Below are 21,093 nucleotides of genomic sequence, written 5' to 3' on the forward strand. Positions count from 1 at the left end.
TTAAAGCACCCTAATACAACAAACCAGGTGCACATTGAACCTAGTTTATACTGCTGAGCCCCAAGCATGAGCTAGAAGCCGTTATCTGAGGAATTCAGAGCATTGCTGCAAACAAGCTGGCAATGTTGTATCTTGCAGTAGGGTTAGCATCTGAAAGCAACAGGGTGGGGTAAAATTATCCGGTGCGCCCTGGGTATTTGTGTAGTAATGGTAAGATGAGCCTCGCATGAATGTTGCTATAGTACAAGCACTGGAGAAGCACGTGCTCTGTTGTTTCTGCGCGTCCAGATTCACCGGGGTTCTTCCTTTACCTATCAGCAGGAAACTACCATGGAGTTAGCCACCATGGGAAAGAGGCTTTCCTTCCTCTGCAATCAATATGAGATTTTTTTCCTTCTCAGCGGACTGTATGAACTTATTTATAAAATGACACCAGATTTCTCTACGACAGCAGCCAATGGGGCATACAGCGCTGTCCGTCCAACAGAAGGGCATGTAGAAATACCGAAAATGCACTAGCGACACTAGCCAGTCATTCTTTCCCAGCCTGACCCACCTCACAGGGTCGTTGTTGTGGGGGAAACAGGAGGCAAAAGTATTAGTTATGTTCGCCGCTTTAGTTCTATAGAAAAAAGGCAGGATGAAAATCTAATATTATTACTAATAACACCCCAGAAAGTGGTGCATCGTGCCCCAACTTGTCCAGTTTTTCAATTGATGCAACCGTTGCTTATTCGTGCTGTGAAACGCACCTCCTTGGCCACAGAAGGCCGGCAGAAAACAAATAACAAGTTACCTGCAATTAACACATTAAGTCATCATCCGGTAAGGCAGCCTGCAGGCCGGCCAAACCGTTCTGCGGGACCGTCTGTCAAACAACAGGTGTGGGGATGGGGGGGCGGGATGCTCCCCAAAATAGCCGGATGACACACGGTGGAGGGTGCCCTCCCTTTCCAACGCCCCCCCCATGCCCTGGCAGGGGAAGAGCGGTTGACGTCCCCACGGCCGTGCCAAGTTTGCCATGTGCCCTTTCATGCCCACCCCGCAGTGAGGGCCGGGCTGGAAAGGCAAGCTCCGAGGTGCTTGCGAGAAGAAAAAGGGAAACTCTGGGGAGGGAAAAAGTCTGGACTAAAGCACAGCCACATGCGGGCGGGGGGGAGGAGCTCATTTGCCTGCCAGGTTTGGGCACAGCAGGAGATGCCAGGGGAAGGGGCCAACGATGGAGGGTCCCCCTTGCGACCAGGCAGGGTCTTCTAAGGGCGGGGGGGGGATAGGTCGTCCTTCCCACTTGCGACCTCCCGCCCTGGCCAGGTGGGCTGTGGATGATGGGCCCCGCCGCTGACAAGTCGGCAAAGGAGCGGCTGGGGATTATGGGGGCAGCAGTCCCAGCACCCCTGCGGGGGCACCAGCTCTAGGAGAGGCGGGGGGCTGGAGGCGAGGGGAGCTGCAGCCTGAGGGAGAGACGCGGGTGGGCAGACCTTCGTCCGCGGATGATGGGAAGGGGAACCCTGCCCCGCGGGGAGAAGACCCCGAGGCGAGGCAGCGGGCCCGAGGTCTTCCTGGCCGGGGAGATGGGCTTTGTGGTCGCCGGGGGAGCAGGGGGTCCCCGGGGGCGGGGCCAGAGCGCGGCCTGGGGCGGGGCCTCCTGGCAGAGCCGCCGAGCCACGCCCCCCGTCGCGCGCCCGCCCGCCCGCCTGCCTGCCTCACCTGCCTATCAAGACGGCCGCCAGGAGCAGCAGGAAGAGGCCCGCCAGCAGCCGGCGGCGGCGGCGCCCCGCGCAGCTCCACATGGCCGGAGGACGCCCGCCCGTCCGCCTGCCTCGTCCCGTCCCGTCCCGTCCCGTCGCGTCGCCAGGCGCTCCGGCTCCCACGCACGGGCGCCCCGCTACGGGCGGAGGCGCCTCCCATTGGAGGAGGGCGGGCACGGCGCGGCGCCCCCATTGGCCTCCGGCGGGGGAGGCGGGAGCTCCGCGGGGCGGGGCGGGGCCCGGCCCCTCGTGCCCATTGGCCGGCGCGCCCGCCGCTCCGGCGCCCCGCCCCGCTCGTTCACCTGTCGCCCGGCGGGCGCTCTGCACATGGGCAGGAACCCTGCTGGGGAGCGCTGCGGCCCCGGCGCGGGACATCCCCTGCCGGGAGCAAGCTAGCGACTCTGCTCTTCCTCCCCTGCTCGGGAAGCCGGTCTGGCTGAAAACACGCGCACCCCTCCGTGCACCTGGACCCTCACCCCGCCGGCGGGATTCACGCGAAACGAGCACAAAATTAAAAAAAAAAATAAAAAAACCTAAGGGAAGCGAACCCTCGTGCAGCTGCACGTGTGAATGCGGCCCGCGAGCCTCCCCGGAGTCGGCGAAGCGCGTCCTGCGAAGAGGGCCGCGTTCACACGTGCAGCTGCACGCGGGTTCGCTTCCCTAGGTTTCCCCTTCCAGGCCTTCCTCCGGGGGGCGCCTCCTCTGTCTGGCGCTGCGCCGTCCCACGGATTCAGCCGCAGAGGCGTCGGCCAGGCGGCCGTCGGCCACTCGGGTCAAAGACCACCCTCGCTCCGCAGCCCGGTGTTTTTTCCACGCTGGTCCCTCTTGGCAACCTGCGAAGCCGCCTCGAAAGGCAGCTGTGAGCCCCCCAGAAGCGTCCGCCGGGAGGGGCGGTCAAAAAAGTCAAGAGGGCGGCCACGGGGGTGCATTTAAAGAGCCACTCTCTCCTACCAGCATCGGGAGGGTGGGATAAAAGCTTCTCCCCAGAGGGCGAAGCTTACACGGGGATTTGAAGATTAGATTATAACTGTAATGGGATATCTTTTGACAAAGAATTATTCCTATTGAATGCATTAAAAACTAGCACCTATGATAGTCTTATTATTCTCGAGACCAGAGATAGATTGGAAGCTATCTATTTTTCATGCCTTTCTTCTTTTCCTTTACTTTATCTCACGTTTTCTTTTCCTTTTCCTTATAATTTGTATTTTTCGTTTTCTTTTTCATTTCTGACTTTTAACCTTGTAATTTTAAAATGTCAATAAAAGGTTATTATAAACAAAGCTTCTCCCCAAAGCAGGGCTTCTCTACCTGACCCCCTTGAAGATGGATGGACTTCAACTCCCAGAATTCCCCAGCCAGCCTTGCTTAAGCTTAAAAGCATAAAAAGCTTTTAGCATAAAAAGCATAAAAGTTCTCCCCAAAGCAGGGCTTCTCTACCTGACCCCCTTGAAGATGGATGGACTTCAACTCCCAGAATTCCCCAGCCAGCCTTGCTTAAGCTTAAAAGCATAAAAAGCTTTTAGCATAAAAAGCATAAAAGTTCTCCCCAAAGCAGGGCTTCTCTACCTGACCCCCTTGAAGATGGATGGACTTCAACTCCCAGAATTCCCCAGCCAGCCTTGCTTAAGCTTAAAAGCATAAAAAGCTTTTAGCATAAAAAGCATAAAAGTTCTCCCCAAAGCAGGGCTTCTCTACCTGACCCCCTTGAAGATGGATGGACTTCAACTCCCAGAATTCCCCAGCCAGCTTTGCTGGCTGGGGAATTCTGGGAGTTGAAGTCCACCCATCTTCAAGGGCCAGAGGTGGAAAAACCCTGCCCCAAACCATCCGAAAATGAGCAGAAGTGGAAAGATAGAAATCACAACTCATTTATTGATTCCAATGTTAGCAAAAGAAGGAAATAATCCGCGGCCCCGGTTCATCGGGCTGTTGGCTTCAGGGAAACTCTCCTCTCGGATCCTATTCCCCGGGAACAGGCTTTTCCGCCGCCCGCCGACACAACAGCCCAAAAACCGAAAATTAAAATCAGACTGCCACCATCCCGGCGCTGAGAACAGGGAGCGACCGACCGAGAGCATTGCCAGATTGTTCCCTGTGCTGCCCCTTGGCTGCAGGAAGAGATCGGTGCCCTCTTTGGGAAGAACAAGCCCCCTTTCTCTGGCGTTTTAAGAAGCACGTGAACGGGTTTCCCCAGCCTAAGCTGAATCCAGAATGAATCCGGATTCTCCCCGGAGCTCCAACCCGGAGGAATCTGCACCGGAGCTGGGGTTCTTCCAAGGGGGCCACGTTGGCACTGCAAGGCCAAAAGGCTGTGTTGAGACCACCCCACCCTGGCCCTGCCTTGGCACACCCTGCCAGGCCATGCCCGCCACAAAAACTAGGTTTTAGGTCAAGGAGTCGGGCTGGGAAAGCGCGTCGCCGTCTCCTCTTCCCAACCCACAGTCCCCAAGCAGCTTGCAGCTGACGACCAGCCGGACGCTCACTCCTGCAAGAGACTTCTGGCGATGATCATCTTCATGATCTCGTTGGTCCCTGCAGGCCACAGAGCCGAAAAGAGAGATGGGTTTGTTAGCAAACGGCAGCATGGCGGCGAGGCTGCAGGAGAGGTACCGGAAGGGCAGGGAGCCCCGATTTAGCACCCTCAGCTTGTTTGCCCACTCCCTAATCCTCTCGGGGGCAGAGCGTCTCAAGGGCTGCCTTCGCAAATTACACCAAGCCAGAATTCGCACTCCAAGCCCCGAGAGGCTCAGAGCATCGCCTTTTGGACACGTCACGCCAGGATCCAGTTCCCAGGAGAAGTCCACAAGGCTTGGGGAAGCGGAAGGAAAGGAAGGAAGGGGGCGGCCAGCAGCAAGACGGACAGATTCGATTACGGCAGGGCCGCGTTGAGGACGTCTTTCTGGGATCCATCCACGTGGTTGCGAAAAGTTGACCCTGACTTGTCATCGAGGTGTGAACCCAGTCATAGGGGAGGGTAAACCACGACTCAGGGTTTCAGACAGCGTGCAAATCTAACCAATTTCTTCAATAAACTATGCATAAATCAGAGCTTATTGTGGCTTAGGAACCCAACTACTGTGTAGGCGGCACCAGCTTAAGGCTGTAGGAAAATATACAGGGTGTCCCAAAGATCAGGCCCCCGTGGACGATTTAGCATATAAATTACAGTGAATGTTCGAATTTTCTTCTAAAGAGTTCCTCGCTTGTTCGATGTGTGACCTAAGCGCAGTAACAGTAAATTCCTAAATACAGAGAAGTAAAAACCGCAAATTCCTAAATACAGTAAATTCCTAAGCGCAGTAACATTTTCTCTGATATTCACAAATTCTAATGCGATGATCTCCTTTAGACTGTCTACTGGCCTGTGTGTGAGGCCTGACTTTTGCTGGGTTTGTGTGTGTGTTGGGAACTAGCAGCAGCAGTTTGAAAGCAGGTTTCCTCAAGCCACCCAAAGAAACTGATGTGCTAAAGGATCAAGGAATTGAGTGTAGCCACTGAGCCGTCAGTCTAATACATGACTCAGGTTGCATTTAACTTGACTGCGTACATCAGTGAGATCCAGACAGCAGGCCGAGAGTGGCCGAGGTTGTGTCAACCCAACCACAACGGTACGTGTGTGTGTGTGTGTGTGTGAACGGCAGCAGCCAAGTTCCTAAAAAGTGCCTGACAACGTACCTTCCAGAATCTGGTGCACCCTGATGTCTCGCACAAACTGTTGCACAGCGTAATCCTTCAGGTAGCCATAGCCCCCGTGCATCTGCAGAGCTTGGTTGCAGATCTACAAAGAGCAGGAAAAACCCAGTGCAAACACGGGAGAAAGAGAATCCCTGCCTTTCCAAGAGGGGCACACTAGGGTCTAGAAACATCGGAGGGGAAAGCACGCTGTGGCTGTCAAAGCTGAACGTGAAGCTGTAGGAATGTAATCCCTGAAATCCTGCAATGCACAGAGCCCAACGGTCTGAGGTTGTTGTTTTAACCGTGTATATGAACAACACAGGGAATCTTTTTTCAAAAGTGGGGAACCGATGGCTGTCCAGATGTTCCTGAATCCTATTCTGGATGGGCAATGGCCAGGGATTCTGGGAGCTGTAGTTCACAACCTCTGGGCAGCCACCGGTTTCAGACCCCTGAGAGGTCGCAGTTCCTAACTGAAAGTGCAAGACCGCCCTCTAGTGGCCAAGGGAGGTTATTGCTACACAGCAGTTCCTAGGACTTGGATCGATAAAACGCATTAACTCGTCCAGGCGGGTTTCTTTTTTCTTCTATCACATGGAAAAAACAACAGCAAACCAAATCAGCAGATGGCAATAACCATCTTGCCGCGTGTTAAGATGCTTACCTGAAACCAGGCAGATCATTTTTACCAAACTAGCCAACTTTTGCGCGAAGGTCAAGGAGGTCACTCCTAGGACTGGCTAACAGTGCAGCAGCAGGAGAAACATTCCCCAATTAAAAAACTCTTTCCCAAGGAATGTGAAATTGGCCTCCACTTTGTCTACTTTAAAGGGACAAGGAAAATCAGGCCTGTTCACACAGGAATTTGTAGGACAACTAACGATCCAAAAATGACTTTTAGAGGATGCACTACATTTTTTTTAGATGTTTTTATCCCGTCTTTATTATTTTTATAAATAATTTGAGGTGGCAAACATAGCTAATACAGGTAGTCCTCACTTGACGACCTCAATAGGGACCAGAAAATTGATCATTAAGCAGGGAAGTCATTAAGCGAATCACCACGTGACCGGACCCGATTTTACGACAATTTTTACAACGGTTGTAATGTTTGAATTGCAATCATGTGACTGCAGGGGTGGTGCAATGGTTTGCGATGGTGTTAAGTGTGAGTACAGGTTGTAAAGCACTTCTTCCGAGGCTGTGGGAATTTTGGACCGTTGTTAAAGGTCGTTAAGTGAGGACTACCTGTACTCCTTCCTCCTCCTATTTTTATCACAATGACAACCCTGTGAGGTGAGTTGGGCTGAAAGAGAGTGACTGGCCCAAGATCACCCAGCCACCTTCCATGCCTAAGGTGGGAGTAGACCTCACCGTCTCCTGGATTCTAGCCTGGAGCCTTAACCACTAGACCAAACTGGCTCCCTCATTTCTTTTTAAATGAATTTTCTTTGAAAATTTCCTTTTAAACCAACATTTAAACATTTCTTTTTAAATGAACATTCTGGACTCTTTCGGAGAGGGAAGCCCCACAGAAAAAAACCCATCCTCGACAGGAAACCTTGTAGGCTTCATTTCAAGGAGAGACATGAAGATCCACCACGGGGGGACTTGACTTACCGCAAAGCACTCGTCGGTGGCAAAGAGCTTGGCCATGGAGCACAGAGCGACAGCATCTTTGCGCTGCTCCTGCAGGGCTCGGGCGGCGTTACGCACCATCAGACGGGCTGCCACCAAGCGCGTCGCCATCTGAGCCAGCTGGAACTGGAGGTACTGACAAGGAAAGCGGGAAGCTGGTATGAACGGTCTTCCTAGGGCTTAACTCTCTAGCAGAGCTCACACATCCCATTCAACGATGACTAATGATGGTTTGTTGAATAAGCCACAACTGGCTGGGCTCGCACATCCCCCTAAGCCAGAAATGGCGAATTCCAGGCAGCGGCCAGCACAAAACACACCCTACGCCCAGCATCCCTGCTCAAAAGAGGCTTGGCAGGCAGAATAAAACCTGGGGAGCCTGCTAAGGGGCCCTCTCACAAAGTGGCTGCCATGGTTGGAACAGCTAAGTAAAAAACACCCATTTTGCAGGAGTAAAACTTGGGAGTCGCTTCCTGATTCCAGCTTACAATGGTCAGAGATGAGCACGTTTCCAGACAAAGGGCTCAGGATACCTCGGGGTTTTATGGAAGGCCGAGAGGCTTTGCTGAAAATGCAGGTGACGCTGGAAGCGATTGATTGATTGATTGATTGATTGATTGACTGACTGACTGACTGACTGACTGAATTTTTAGGCCACCCAACTCCAGAACAACTCTGGGCAGCTTTACAAGTGAAAAGAAATAACCTTACAGAAGGACAACCATCATCCCGAGGACAACATAAAATCCAGCCACCGCCCCCAAAGTCCCGGCCCCATAGCCTCACCCAAGGCCTGGGGGAAAAACAAGTTTGAAAGATTGCCTGAAGCTGGGCAAGGTGGGGCGGGCATACAGGTCTCTCGGGGGGTGCAATGGAGGACTGACTCTATCGGAAGGCATGCCACAGGAGGCGGTAAAGCTCCCTGGTGATGCTTTTTCCATCAATCAATCGAGATAGCAAATGAATTGGCAGGCATCGAAAGACGCCGCCAGCACACTGGAAGCGCCATGTTGGTTTCCACCTAGAACCGGTCTCCAAACCTTGTTATGTCTGTGATTGATTAACTTTACCTCCTTCTGCAATCACAAGAGGCTCTGGGCAGCTAACAAAAAAACGGTAACATCCATAATGAAACTTATGAAATATGATCCAGCACAATACTTGGGCGTCCATATCCAAAGGTGCTCCAGAAAAGCTCCATCTTGAGTTGTTTCCAGAAGGAAGATAATGTTATCCAACATCTGCAATGAATGAGCCTAGCCACTAAGCGGCCTCCAGTCACATATAATGATTCCCCCACTTTCTTTCAGATTGGAGTCGGGGTTTATCCTCCCTGCTGTCACTCTTGTTCAGCAGTAGAGCATTTGCATGCCCATACAGGTCATCCTCGTTTAGCAACCACAACTGGGACTGGCAACTCGGTCATTAAGCAAAGCGACTGCTAAAGTGAAACCGTGACGGTGCTTATGATCTGACTTCAGCTTTCCTTTGTTTTACAGACCTGCAGAGGTCATAAATGTGTGCATTGGTCGCAAAGTTACTTTTTCATCACTGGTGTAACTGTGAACAGTTGCTGCATGTGGCGGTCGCTAAATGAGGACAACCAGCACCAACGTCCCCACCCTTACTTGTATCCCTGGAAATATTTTCAAAAAAGGGAGGAACAGAGGTGGCGGTTGCAGGGGGCTCTGTCCCCAGCAGATGAGTTGAGGAGACAGGACGAGAGAATACCAGCCCATTGCTCCACTGGAAAAGGAGAGGTTTAGGCACCACAGCATTCCACAAAAACGCACCTGATTGGTAGCCAAGGGCTCCCCAAACTGTTTGCGGATGTTAAGATGCTCTCGAGCCAGGAGGACCGAAGCGTGGGCGGCCCCCAAGGAGCAAGACGCTGGAGAAGAAACCAAACACAGGCTCTGAACCACGGATCCTGTCCAACTCCGGCTGGCATCTCCACCTCTCTGCCTTCCTTACCGATATTAATTCTCCCCCCATTGAGGCCCTGCATGGCGATGTTGAAGCCCTGCCCTTCCTCTCCTAGCCGGTTGGCTTCTGGAACGGCGCAGTCTTCAAACACAACAGCCCGCGTCGGTTGCGAGTTCCAACCCACCTGCGGGGAAGACAGGCACCCCCTTGATGCTCCGCCTGGCCCCACCCCACCCGGAACATGCATGAGCCCCCATGTTCCTGAGCTCTTACTTTCTTCTCCTTTTTGCCAAAGCTCAACCCAGGGGTGCCCTTCTCCAGCACCAGGCAGGAGATGCCCTTGGGACCCGGCCCGCTGGTACGGCACATTACCACATACAGGTCAGCATCGCCGCCACCGCTGATGAAAGCCTGGGAGAAGGAAAGCAGAGGGGGGGAGCTGGGTTGGCTTTTTCTGGCAGCAAAACTTCAGAAAGGGTGTGGCGGCACCTTCTCCAACGAACCCATTTATGAAAAAACATAAGCTGCGTCTCGCCAACGCGTAAGCCTTTTAACAAATGGGTTAGTTGGAAAAGATGCCACCAGACTTCTTCAGATGTGTGGTTTGAAAGTGGTCCTAGATACAGCAAGGCTCGCCTGGGCTTGCTTCTAACTCTTCTTGCAAATCCTTCCAGCACATTTCAGAGCATCAACCTGACCTCTCCTCCACCATCACGTTGGGAGCAACCAACTCCTCCAGGTTTCCCTCAAGCCCGTAAACTTCACTCAAACCTGCCATCTATTCTTGGGCTCCAGATGTGGGTGCCAAATGGAAACGCCCTCCAGGGTGCCACCCCACAGAGTGGCTCCCTGGGAAGGGATCCTGCCTTCTTCGAGAAACCAGCTCTGAAATTGCCCTTCCTAGAAAAAAGAGTAAAGGCAGAGCTGAGAGTCCTACCTCAAGGCAAGGAGAAGGAGAAAGTTCTTCTGGAGCAGCATTTCTCAACCTTGGCAACTTGAAGATGTGTGGACTTCAATTTCCAGAATTCCCCAGCCAGCATAGCTGGCTGGGGAATTCTGGGAGTTGAAGTCCACACATCTTCAAGCTGCCAAGGTTGAGAAATGCTGTTCTGGAGGTTGGTAACTGATAGCATTTGATGCCTAGGAACATCCTTGGAAAATGAAGGCGGCCTCAAAGATAAGTCTTCTGGAGGACTTGTCCAAAGGGGGGGGGGGTCTTTCAACAGCTGGAAAATATCCCAGGATAAAAGTGGGATGTGCACTTTCCTTAACAGCTCAGTCCTGAGCGGCTCGGAGAGAAGGAAAGGGGTACCTTGGAGCCATTGAGAACATACACGTTGCCGTTCTTCTTGGCCGAAGTTAGCAACGAAGCAGCGTCGCTTCCGCTTCCTGGGGAGAAAGCGTTCCGGTTATCATCCAGAGTACTTTCATCAGGCAATTCCTGCTCAGTTCCCCTCTTTTCCTTCTCATCGCCCGTCAATTCAAAGCTTCACCCCGAGGAGATTCTCTCTTATCCTCCGTTCCACCGCCATCGCCCCCCATCTGAAAGCTGAGGGTGAATCCTTCTGGTCCTCTTTGCTGGATGGTAAGAATTACGGCTTGTAACAACAGCCTTGTAAGCTAGGTTCAGCTGGTGGGTTGGGGTGGGGGGAGAAAAGAAGGTTACGTGTCACTAGCCCAAAACTTTTGTAGTTCAGGATGGACTAAAACATGAGTGTCCCCAATGTTGGTGTTAAGGGCAGGGATACCCAGATTCTTTCACTATAAAAGCTGAGTGGGTACATTTTTAATTATTACAAGCCATCAGCTCTCTAGATCAGTGTTTCTCAACCTTGGCAACTTTAAGATGTGTGGACTTCAACTCCCAGAATCCCCCAGCCAGCCATGCATTCTGGGAGTTGAAGTCCATGCAACTTAAACATGCCAAGGGTTGAGAAACACTGCTCTGGGTAATGTGCATGGGCTAAATAAACTTAGATCTCGGTTCTTTCTATTACAATATTGTTTTAAGTAATTTAAAAAAATAAAAGAGGATTTTACATTGGCTTAAAAAAAACCACAGGAACATAAAAGGGAAAGTAGGAAAGGAAAGAAAATAGAAAGGAGTAAAAGAAAAAGTGAAAGATAAAAAGAAAAATTAACTAAAGAAGCAACTTCTGGTCTTCTCTGCCACAGTTACAAACACAGTAATTGCCATCTCCACCCTCCCAAATTACATACCATGGTTCCCTTCTTCCCACCAACAAACTTTTTAATCAATAAATCCCAAAATCACATGTTCATCCCCCCCCCCCCATTTTCAGCCACAAGTCCATAAAGGGTTTCCAGTCTTTTGTATTAAAAAAAAATGTTATTCGCACTTGCTGCTCTTTCTAAAAATTCAGAGCAACGGCTCTTCCTCCTTCCCCACGTGTCAACCACTTTATCTAGGCTGCGAGCAGCCGTGGCTCCCCAGACCCTCAGCAAGCACCAAGGCGACTCGAACCCAGACCTTTCTCCCCGAAGGAGCCCGACTGAACCCTACAAATCATTGTGTGGCTCGAGAGCGCTGCTAACACGGGAAATCTGATTTGTTCAAGAGCTGGGAAGGGGCATCTTAGCAGAGAGGACAGGGTGGTCTCACCGGGCTCCGTCAAGCAGTAAGAGGCAAATTTTTCCATGCTGCAAAGGGACGGGCAGAATTTGTGCCTCTGTTCCTCGTTCCCAAAGGTGTCGATCATCCATGCACACATACTGCAGCAGAAGGACAGAAAGCAAGCCACCAATTTGTAAATGTAGACCCCCCCCACCCGTTACTAGGCAACCCCAAGCTGCTGGACCCACCTAGAAGACCCCAGTCTGGAGACGGGCCACCGAAGCCACAGCAGGAACTCACTTGTGGATGCTGAGGTAAGCCGTGGTGCTGACGCAGCCTGTCGACAGAGCCTCGAAGATGATGGAGGTGTCAAGCCGAGTCAGTCCGGAGCCCCCCACGTCTGGCTTCACGTAGATGCCCCCAAACCCCAGCTGGGCTGCCTTCCGGATAGTTTGCACAGGGAATATTTCCTGGGAAAGCCGAAGGCAAGAGGGAGATGGGATCAGGACCGCTAAAAGAGCTTTATTGGGGAGAACTTTCATCCCTTTGCAACCCCGACCATGTTCCTTAAAAGCATCATTGAAGAACTATTTTAATTGACATTATAAATGGTTACTGGAACGATTTACCAACAATTTCCCTCCCTGGGAGGGAAAGCCTCTATAGAGCAGTGTTTCTCAACCTTGGCCCCTTGAAGACGGGTGGACTTCGACTCCCAGAATTCCCCAGCCAGCCATGCTGGCTGGGGAATTCTGGGAGTCGAAGTCCACCCGTCTTCAAGGGGCCACGGTTGAGAAACACTGCTCTTTAGAAACAAAAGGCCAATTGAGGCCACCCTGGTATTGCAGAAGTGTAAATAAGAGCAATATTTGGAGCATCAAACAATCCCCCCTCCATTTTTTTTCAGATCCTCGGAGTCGCATTAGCCTAAGAATAAAGGAATTTGCCCTGTACTGAGTAAGAATATTTATTGATTAAGCTTAGTATTACCTATACCAGCCTGGTTTCACTAGAACTGCAGCCCCCCATTGTCACCCGGCTAACCTCGACTGATCTGGAAAAAAATAAGCATGGAGGGATCTGGGTCGTACTGGGATAGGAGACCACTAAGAAATCCCAAAGCTGTAGACTAGGGCGGCCAATGAAAAACATCCCCCAGCAATCAGCTTGCACCTTTTTGCCAAGAAAATAACAAAGACTTATTATTGAGGGGCATTGTTCCTTGACGTATGGACCCCATTTGCTCCAGGCAAGCATCACCAGGTTCAGAAGAAGCCAGTTGCTCCAGGCAGCAATTCTCCAAGATTTATACGGGATCCATTTTTCAGCTCCCACTGCTTTTCCCACCCCAGAGATTTAGTTGGGGATTATTTTCATGCAAAGCGAAGCGTCCCTTTTTTATGAACTGGCTCAGGAAAAGGATTTCTGGTTGGTTAACCGTGGACCCAGGCGGAGGCGGCTTGCTAATCGCATTGGATAATCATCCACTTAATTTCCTAGCCAGGCAGCAATCGTCAGTGGAAACTTATTTTTATTTATTTATTTTACAGCCAAAAGGCCCCAAAACATGTTACAAATATAATCTAGCCTTGACATTGAATAAAACAATTTAACAAATAGAATATTTAATAAATATTACACGATACACTTAAAGGCCCGACTCATTGTTTTGTTGCTAAAAACCTTGTTTTTATAGCCATAGTTAAAAATCTGGCTGTTGCCGCTGTGATCACAGGACTTTCATCTGCAAGTAAAATTTTTACAGACTCAGAAGCATCCCTTCCTGGTTTAGATTTTAAAATAGGCCAGATAACTTCCTGCCAAAGACTCTTATAAAATTCAGAATACAATAAAATACGATCCAGTGTTTCAGGATCAGGTCATTACAGGGACAAAATCTTTGAGAGGTGGGAATTTTTGGAAATCTACCCTACAGCATATTGGATGGCAGTCCATTTAATCTGGCTTTTGAGAACGCTATTCTGCATTTACTTAATTATAAACGATCCAAATATTTAGGGAGTTGAAAAATATTTCTGCAATGAACACAGTAGTTTGGCTTTGGCCATTAGTTCCTGCACTGAGTTATCCCATAATCTTTGTCTGATGCAAAGCCTTGCCCATTTACGCCCTGCTGCGGGTCTTTGCAGCCTCTCACCTTTTCGTCCCATTCTGCCATATGCGGGGCCATCTCTCTGGCAGCAAAGTCGAAAGCCACTTTCTGAAACTCCTTCTGTTCTTCGGTCAGACCCACGGCAGCTGGGAAACCAGGGAGGGAATCAGCTTGCAAGGGAGAAAGCGGGGAGGGAAATGGGGGGCGGGGAACCCCTATGACCCTTTGCTCCTTCACCCCCATGCATTCTGTTGGTCCGTCCAATCATTCAATTTCACTTTGAATTCCTTTCTCCAGCTTCTGTTCCAGATCCCACGCGAGCTTCTGAGCCTTTCCGATCAGTCCCATCTGTTCCCCGGACTGACGTGGCCCGTTCACACAAGGCATTAGCCTATAAAGCAGTGTTTCTCAACCTCGGGAACTTTAAGAGGGGTGGACTTCAACTCCCAGAATTCCCCAGCCAGCATGGCTGGCTGGGGAATTCTGGGAGTTGAAGTCCACCCCTCTTAAAGTTCCCGAGGTTGAGAAATTCTGTTGTAAAGGCTGGCTTGGGCCATGGATGTTCTGCATAGTGGCCATCGCTAAGTCCAGTTTACACAACCCTCCAACCACAGTTCTGTTCTGGCTTTGCATGTTGCCCCAACCCAGCCCCAGTTTACGGCTTGGCGCACCCTGCCCGCTCCGATTCATTCCGTAAATGTCAACCCTTCAAGGTAGGCCAAGTTAAGAAACAGGCACGGCAAAGAGTCCAGGAATGCTTTGTGCTGGAGTAAAGTAGCCGAACCGAGTCTTGAACCTGGAGTAAAGTAGCACAAACCAAATGGAGTAAAGTAGCCTGCCCAAGTCTCTCTCTGTCCCATCTCACGCTGAACAGAATCCAGGGGGAGCTACGCGGAGTTTCTTTCCCCAGATTCCCCCTCTCTGGCCATTCGCTTCTGCAGGTCGCCCAAACCTTCCCTGTCTCCCTTTGCACTAAACCGCAGCCACGGATCCGTCTGCTTTGGGGAGCGGCTCGGTAGGCACCGTCCGGAAGGAGGACGTCAGAGTTCACCTTCCCTCGTTCAGCCAAAATTCAACAGGTGAAGCCTCCCCCTGCCATGGAAGGCTGGCGGCCCCCTCCTGCCCAACCTTTTCCAAAGGCTCAAAGCAGGCAGAAGCGCCTGGAGCATATGTATGCGCTTATTTATTAAATTTGTATGCCGCCCATCTCCCCAGGGAGAGGGAATAATCACAGGAGTCTTTGCTACTGGTGGGAGGGGGGTGAAAGCTGGCCTCCACCACTCCCCCCCCCAAAGCTGGGCTAACAGCTGTCGAGCGTCTGTGCCCCATCCGGACACATTCAGCGAAGCGTGCCTTCCTCCCAGCCCAGCCCCCCTCCCCAACCTGGCGCCCCCCAATTTTGGGGGCCACCGCTCCCACCAGCGCGGTCTACGGATGATGGGAGCTGTAGTCCAGCTCAGCCAAGGGGGGACGCTGGGCTAGGGAAGAGGCTGCAGCGGGGCACCGATACCCAGCCGAAAGCAGGACCTGCTGGACGTCCGCCTGCCGCACCAGGCGAGGCAACTTCTTCAACAGCCAAGGAGGGTCAACGGGGTGCCCTTCCTGCCCTGCCCCCCGGTTCACCCCACCTTCCTCCCTAGCGCCTTACGGTCTATGCAGGAGGCAGCCCCCCTGCGCCCCCAGGCTTGCGGCGGTCCGGATCCCCGCAGCCGGACCCCCAGCCTGAAGCAGCCTCTCCAAGCCATGGCAAGCAGCTTCGCCAGCGCTCCAGCCTCCCTCCGAGGCTGGGGCGGCCGCACGGCCTTGTGGGTGTGGAAGTCCGCGCCCTCCCCTCTCTCCCTGGTGGACCCTCCCCGAAGACTACCAGTCCCGAAGGCGCTCGCGAAGAGCGGCTAGGCTTTCTGGGAGTTGTAGTGTCGGCGTCCCCAGCCCGGGGCTCGTGATTGGTTGAAGGGAAGGGGCGGGTCTTAAAGGCACAGCTGCGGCTTGGTACCGCCCGGGTCGCCCGTCCCAGTTGGCCTTGTCCGGTTCCTGCAAAGACGGGCGGTGGCTGCGGGCGGCGGAGGAGCCGAGCAGGTCGGGGAGCGCTCCCCCCTTCCCCCGCGCGCTTGCTCTTCGGCCATTTGCCGTGCGGGAGCCCCTTCCCGACCGCATGCATGCATGCATGCATGCATGCATGCGGGCAGACACGCAGCTAGCTTGCTTGCTTTCCGCTTCCTCTTCCTCTTCCTCCTCTTATTGCAATGTGATAGTAAGCCTTGATAGTCAGCAATTACTTCAAGACTGAAACTGTGATTATGTAAGTAGCCATTTGAGTTGAATTGCAGCGGTTCTTTTTTTAGCTTACCCTTCGCCTTGGATGAAACGTGAAAGAGTCCTCGATGATGATTGCAATGTGATCAGTCTTGATACGTGGTTTGGCTTCAGTGCAGCCCGCTTGAGGCAACGGGATTAGAAATCATGCAGCTTATCTGGAAAGGTTGAGGTATCGAAGAGAAAACGAGAAAAGCAAAAATTCTGTCAGTATCCGCTGCAGTTCAGGGTGTCAGTATTACGAACCTCGAGGATTATTTCACGTTTCATCCAAGGCGAAGGGTAACCTAAAAAAAGAACCGCTTCAATTCACCTCAAATTACGAGTTATATAATAATAGTTTCAGTCTTGGAGTAATTGCTTACTATTAAGATCTCCATTGTGTTGTTACTTAGTGTGTACGTGTGTACACACCCATGCACATCTTCTGGACTCTGCATTTCTAGCGTGTGTTGGTCTCCTACATCCAGGCAGTTCTGTCTGCACAGTCATGAGGGCTAGCAACCTGAAAAGGAAATGAAACCTGAACTGTCTCTAGAACCTGAACTGGGTGCTGAGAGTCCCATGCTGATTCACCTCTGAAATCTTTTTACAGGTGCCCAATCTGCTTCTGGGCAACAGAAGGATGCCTTCCCGTGGCAAGAAAAGAGGCCGACCGGCCGTGGCAGGTCAGTGGACGAAGCAGAGGTGTGATTCTGCTCAGACTCCGGTTTCTTCTTGTGGCTTAGAATTGAGAAAGAAAGCCTCTCCTTTCTTAGGGGACTTAGCCCAATATTGCTTTTTGATCTACACGCTCAGGAATGGTGGATGGTAGAACAGAAGCCATTCAAGGGCTGTTGCTGCAGAGTTAGATCACCGACTTGGGGGTCTTCCAGATGCAGCAGTGGTAGGTCGAGACACCCATTTGGAGGCTTGCTTAGATCACGGACAATTTAGATCGAAATGTGACTTTTATTAAACCTATTTCCTTCCTACCTCTGTTTCCCATTAAGCATGTTCTGCATGTTTCATTTCTTAGCGGTATGCTTCTCCTTAAACCAGCGTTTCTCAACCTTGGCAACTTTAAGGTGTGTGGACGTCCAGTCCCAGAATTCCCAAGCCAACAAGCCACACATCTTAAAGTTGCCAAGGTTGAGAAACGCTGCCTTAAACCATTCCTATTTTCCAACTGGCAGCAAGATCTAACGCTGCCTTAAACCATTCCTGTTTTCCAACTTGCAGCAAGATCTAACAGCTGTTTTCCTTACATTTACTGTCATGCTTGCTGTTTATTTCCCACGCAGAAGAGGTATGGCTGATCCTCCATAGCAAACACCTTCATTTAGAGTTGCTGGAATGTTCACATACCGTCCGTGACATCAGAGAAGCCTAGCCGATTACAGGTGCATCTTATGAATATCACGTGGAAAACACATATTTAAATATGCCCCTCCAGAAACCTCTAGAGAGAAAGTGGGAGATCTGCTTCCAAAAAACCAAAAATATATGTTATGATTTTCCAGATGAGGTCTTGCTCCTTCGTGGTTGCTTCATTTAGGATCGATTTTCCCGACGTAATAAAATCTAGTCCATCTCTGATGTTCTGGTTTTGTCACCTTAAGCTGCCAAACAGCCTAAATTGGCCAAAACGGAGGTCCAGAAGGAGGAGGGAGCCAAGGTAACCAGTTCTGGATGGAGGAAGACTGGAGAAAGCTTGAAAGGACCTGCTGGGGTTGAGGAGAAGAGCAAGAAGGTTTATACTCACTGGCTTATGAAGTCTGAACCGGAGAGTAGGTTTGAAAAGGGAGTGGATGTGAAGGTGAGCAAGTTATTTTCTTTTAATTTTATGAGTTGGTAAAGCAGCGTTTCTCAACCTTGGCAACTTTCAGATGGGTGGACTTGAACTCCCAGAATTCCCCAGCCAGCCATGATTATATCTTCCAAGGCATTTCTAAATCCTTGTTCATTCATGTATCTTTTCCTTTTTATTCTCCCTTGCCTTCTTTTTATGTTTGTTGATACAGTAATTCAGTGTTGGATGATCTATTTTCTTTAATGTTTAACTACAAATATTTAAAATCATCTCTTATGGGAGAAAAAAGCAGTTGGAGCATACTGAGTAATGTGACGTTTGCTATTTCCTTCACCAGTTTGGCATTGAAGACTTAAAAGCTGAGCCTCATCAAACAGCTAGCTGGGACGGAGTCAGGAATTATCAGGTAAGACAGCTGTTGAATATATTTTTGGACAGTTTTTTTTTTAAACTTATAAAATGGGAAAGCACAGGTGAGATTTAATTGCTTTGAGAACCTCCTTTTCATGTTTTCTCCCTGCAAAAAAATATGGCAAGGAATAAAGGAAATACCTTGAGTTGGATAGATTTGAAATTACCCAGTTTCTACATAATTTGCTTTTAGATTGAAGTCTGTTAAGAGAGCAGTTAAGGTCTGGTGTAATACTCCATGAATTTCAATCTCTTGTAGTTTACTTCTGAGTAAGCCACAATTGGTTGAATTTGGGCCAAACCATTTTACAATGAGATATGAACCCAGCCATTTGTTGCTTACCGAAGAAATGGTGGTTATCCTAAAAGTTGGCTTAGTGGGACGTGGGAAAGCAGCCTGCTTTGCCCAGTCAAAGTTCATTATGATCCCTCATTACAATTGCATCTTTTGCTAATATTCTCATTTCTAAAATCGAAGCAATGCAGACTCCAACATGGGTCATATAGAAGTGGGCAAGCTGTGGTTTGCTTTCTGCACACACGGAAGCAGGAAATTCACTCTCTTCCTTTGGCAGGCACGGAATTTCCTGAGGGATATGAAAGTTGGACAAGCAGCTTTTTTCTACCATAGTAATTGCAAGGACCCTGGGATTGCTGGTGTCATCAAGGTGAGCAAAGAGTTTGAAACATGCCCACAGTTCTGGAAAAGCCCCACCGTTAGGCTGAAGATTGGCTTGACGTGCAAAACGTTAAGATTGAACGTTGATCTGTAAAATGTGGAAATCGTGGATGGGCCTTGTAGATGTTGTTGCAAACCGTTTGAGATGGGCATTTTCTGCTCTGTGGCTACGTGGCTGCAGCAACTGAGGTCCTCTCTCTCCTTCCCTCCTAGATTGTGAAGGAGGCCTATCCTGATCACACCCAATTTGAAAAAAGTAATCCGCATTATGATGCTTCCAGCAGGAGAGAGAATCCAAAATGGTCCATGGTAAGGTGGATTTCAACTGGGACCTGTCGTTTTCCATGGTCCTTCCCTAATTCAGTCCCACCTCATATTCAGTTGGATATTCACAGTGAGATGGAAAATAGCATTGATCCCATCATCCCAGTTTCAGCCAGTTTTTCAGAACTCTTAGCACCATCATAGTTTATATGATGGTTCTTCGTCTCTGTGTATATTAGGCAGAGACTGGTTTTCTTACAGCCTTCCTACGAACTGGCAGTGATTTGCCATACAGCAGTGTTTCTCAACCCTGGCAACTTTAAGCTGTGTGGACTTCAATTCCCAGAATTCCCCAGCCAGCAAGAACGTTTATGGAACGGACCCAAATCCTTTTCAGTTGGGGAACCAACTCTTCCATCTACTGTGGGACTCGCTTCCAGTGAGGGACGGTGCCAATTCCTTAATCCCACCAGTGTCCTTTCCTTGTGCTTGTAGGTCGATGTCCAGTTTGTGCGAATGACCCAGCGATTCATCCCTCTAGCTGAACTCAAAGCCCACCATCAAGCCCACCTGAAATCAGGAGGCCCTTTGAAAGAGATGGCTCTGTTCAAGAGACAGAGGATGTCTGTCCAACCCGTCACTGACGGTAGGGACTAGTTGAGAGAGTCAGAGGCTGGGTGGGTGGCTCCTGTTTAGCTCTGGTTTGCACATAATGCCAAGCCATAAACTAGGGGTTCATAAAAGCTTGACAGGTAAATTGAGTAGAGCATCCAGGCTAACTGACTTTTCTCTCTTCTTTTCAAGAGGAATTTGAATTCATTTTGAGCCTTGAAAAGGAAAAAAAATGAATCATGGCACCCGATTTTAAAACCACGTCCTTTCAAAGCCACATCAAGGGCAAAGAGCATGACGGCGTACCGTTCAATTTATATGGGTTCCTTTTTGTTTGCAACATAACCTTTTCTAAATAAAAAACTCACTAAAAAAAACCATTTATTTTATTTTCTAGGGAGGGAAAAAACAAAACGAAACACCAATGTTCTCCAGGCCTTGAAACTAGCTTGCACCTAGCGACCAAATTAATAATGAGCTCATTTGCGCTTGGTAAAATCAAAAGGCAGTAATGATCCATCTTCACGCCGCTCTAGGTTTTTCAATGAAGCGCCATTCGACGATGCACAAAAAATCCCCTAATGCGCCTAATATAGGAAGTGCCAGTATTGAGCGACACCTATAGACAAAAATAACATCTCTGTGCAAAAATGCAAACGAAGTCTAAAGTGGGATAAAGACATTATAAAAGGATGTAGAAACAGGAAGGGACGAATACAAGTCTGGAAAATGAAGGAACCAACAGGAGGTTTGGGCATCTCGTTTCTAATTGCGTATCGTGGTGCCTTGCAGACTGAGGCTGTTAGCAGTTTTTAAAATGCAAAAGCTGTCTGTATCACTTTAAGGAGGCAAGGCAAGATGAAGTTCCAGTTCTCATGGTAAATGCTGAAGAAATCCCCAAGAAGCCTCTGAGCATAAGCAGAATGCTTGTCCTCCTTCCACTAAAACCCTGCACATTGCTGCAAGGCAGAGATGTCTGGGTTTCCTTCTACAGCAGCGTTTCTCAACCTAGACAACTTTAAGACATGTGGACTTCAACTCCCAGAATTCCCCAGCCAGCATTGCTGGCTGGGGAATTCTGGGAGTTGAAGTCCATACATCTTAAAGTTAGAGGTTGAGAAACACTGCTCTACAGGCAGGCTTAAAAGAAAACCTTAATCGCGCAATTGGGAGAAAAAGACACACCAGCACCTAACTTTTGAAAGGCGAGAACAGCCCCTTTTTAATTGGAGTCAAAAGAAAATAAAACTTCCCATCCCTTTAAAAATACAAACATTTAAAAGACAATGGGTTAAGAAACATGTAAACAATGTACAAGCTTAAAATTTACATGTTGCACAGCTT

At 49.9% G+C, this 21,093-nt stretch overlaps 3 protein-coding genes across 3 annotated transcripts in view; 1 reads left to right on the plus strand and 2 right to left on the minus strand.

The window, feature by feature from the left end:
* LOC103063259 (beta-galactosidase-1-like protein 2) overlaps positions 1 to 1,876 on the minus strand; it is a 46,384-nt gene extending 44,508 nt beyond the window's left edge. The window contains exon 1 of the mRNA XM_088139021.1: positions 1,708 to 1,876. Coding sequence (XP_087995147.1) covers positions 1,708 to 1,790 — 83 coding nt within the window. The 5' untranslated portion in view covers positions 1,791 to 1,876. The remainder of the gene's footprint in view (positions 1 to 1,707) is intronic.
* Positions 1,877 to 3,603: 1,727 nt separating this feature from the next.
* ACAD8 (acyl-CoA dehydrogenase family member 8) lies at positions 3,604 to 15,486 on the minus strand. The gene is made up of 11 exons (XM_088139022.1): positions 15,327 to 15,486; positions 13,724 to 13,824; positions 11,866 to 12,035; positions 11,614 to 11,723; positions 10,303 to 10,379; positions 9,264 to 9,401; positions 9,039 to 9,174; positions 8,858 to 8,955; positions 7,047 to 7,199; positions 5,427 to 5,529; positions 3,604 to 4,283 (listed from the first exon to the last, which is right to left on the minus strand). The coding sequence occupies exons 1-11, from the start codon at positions 15,421 to 15,423 to the stop codon at positions 4,231 to 4,233; spliced, it is 1,236 nt and encodes a 411-aa protein (XP_087995148.1). The 5' UTR covers positions 15,424 to 15,486; the 3' UTR covers positions 3,604 to 4,230.
* Positions 15,487 to 15,615: 129 nt separating this feature from the next.
* THYN1 (thymocyte nuclear protein 1) lies at positions 15,616 to 20,126 on the plus strand. Its single transcript, XM_025175137.2, has 8 exons — positions 15,616 to 15,754; positions 16,587 to 16,659; positions 17,593 to 17,789; positions 18,121 to 18,189; positions 18,770 to 18,862; positions 19,087 to 19,182; positions 19,633 to 19,783; positions 19,942 to 20,126. Exons 2-8 carry the CDS (start codon positions 16,617 to 16,619, stop codon positions 19,983 to 19,985), a joined length of 693 nt encoding a protein of 230 aa, XP_025030905.1. The 5' UTR covers positions 15,616 to 15,754; positions 16,587 to 16,616; the 3' UTR covers positions 19,986 to 20,126.
* The last annotated feature ends 967 nt before the right edge of the window (positions 20,127 to 21,093 follow it).

Source organism: Python bivittatus, unplaced genomic scaffold, assembly GCF_059951505.1.
Source record: "Python bivittatus isolate LINGU-HERP-01145 unplaced genomic scaffold, Pbiv_v1 ctg000320_np1212, whole genome shotgun sequence".
Lineage (NCBI taxonomy): Eukaryota > Metazoa > Chordata > Lepidosauria > Squamata > Pythonidae > Python > Python bivittatus.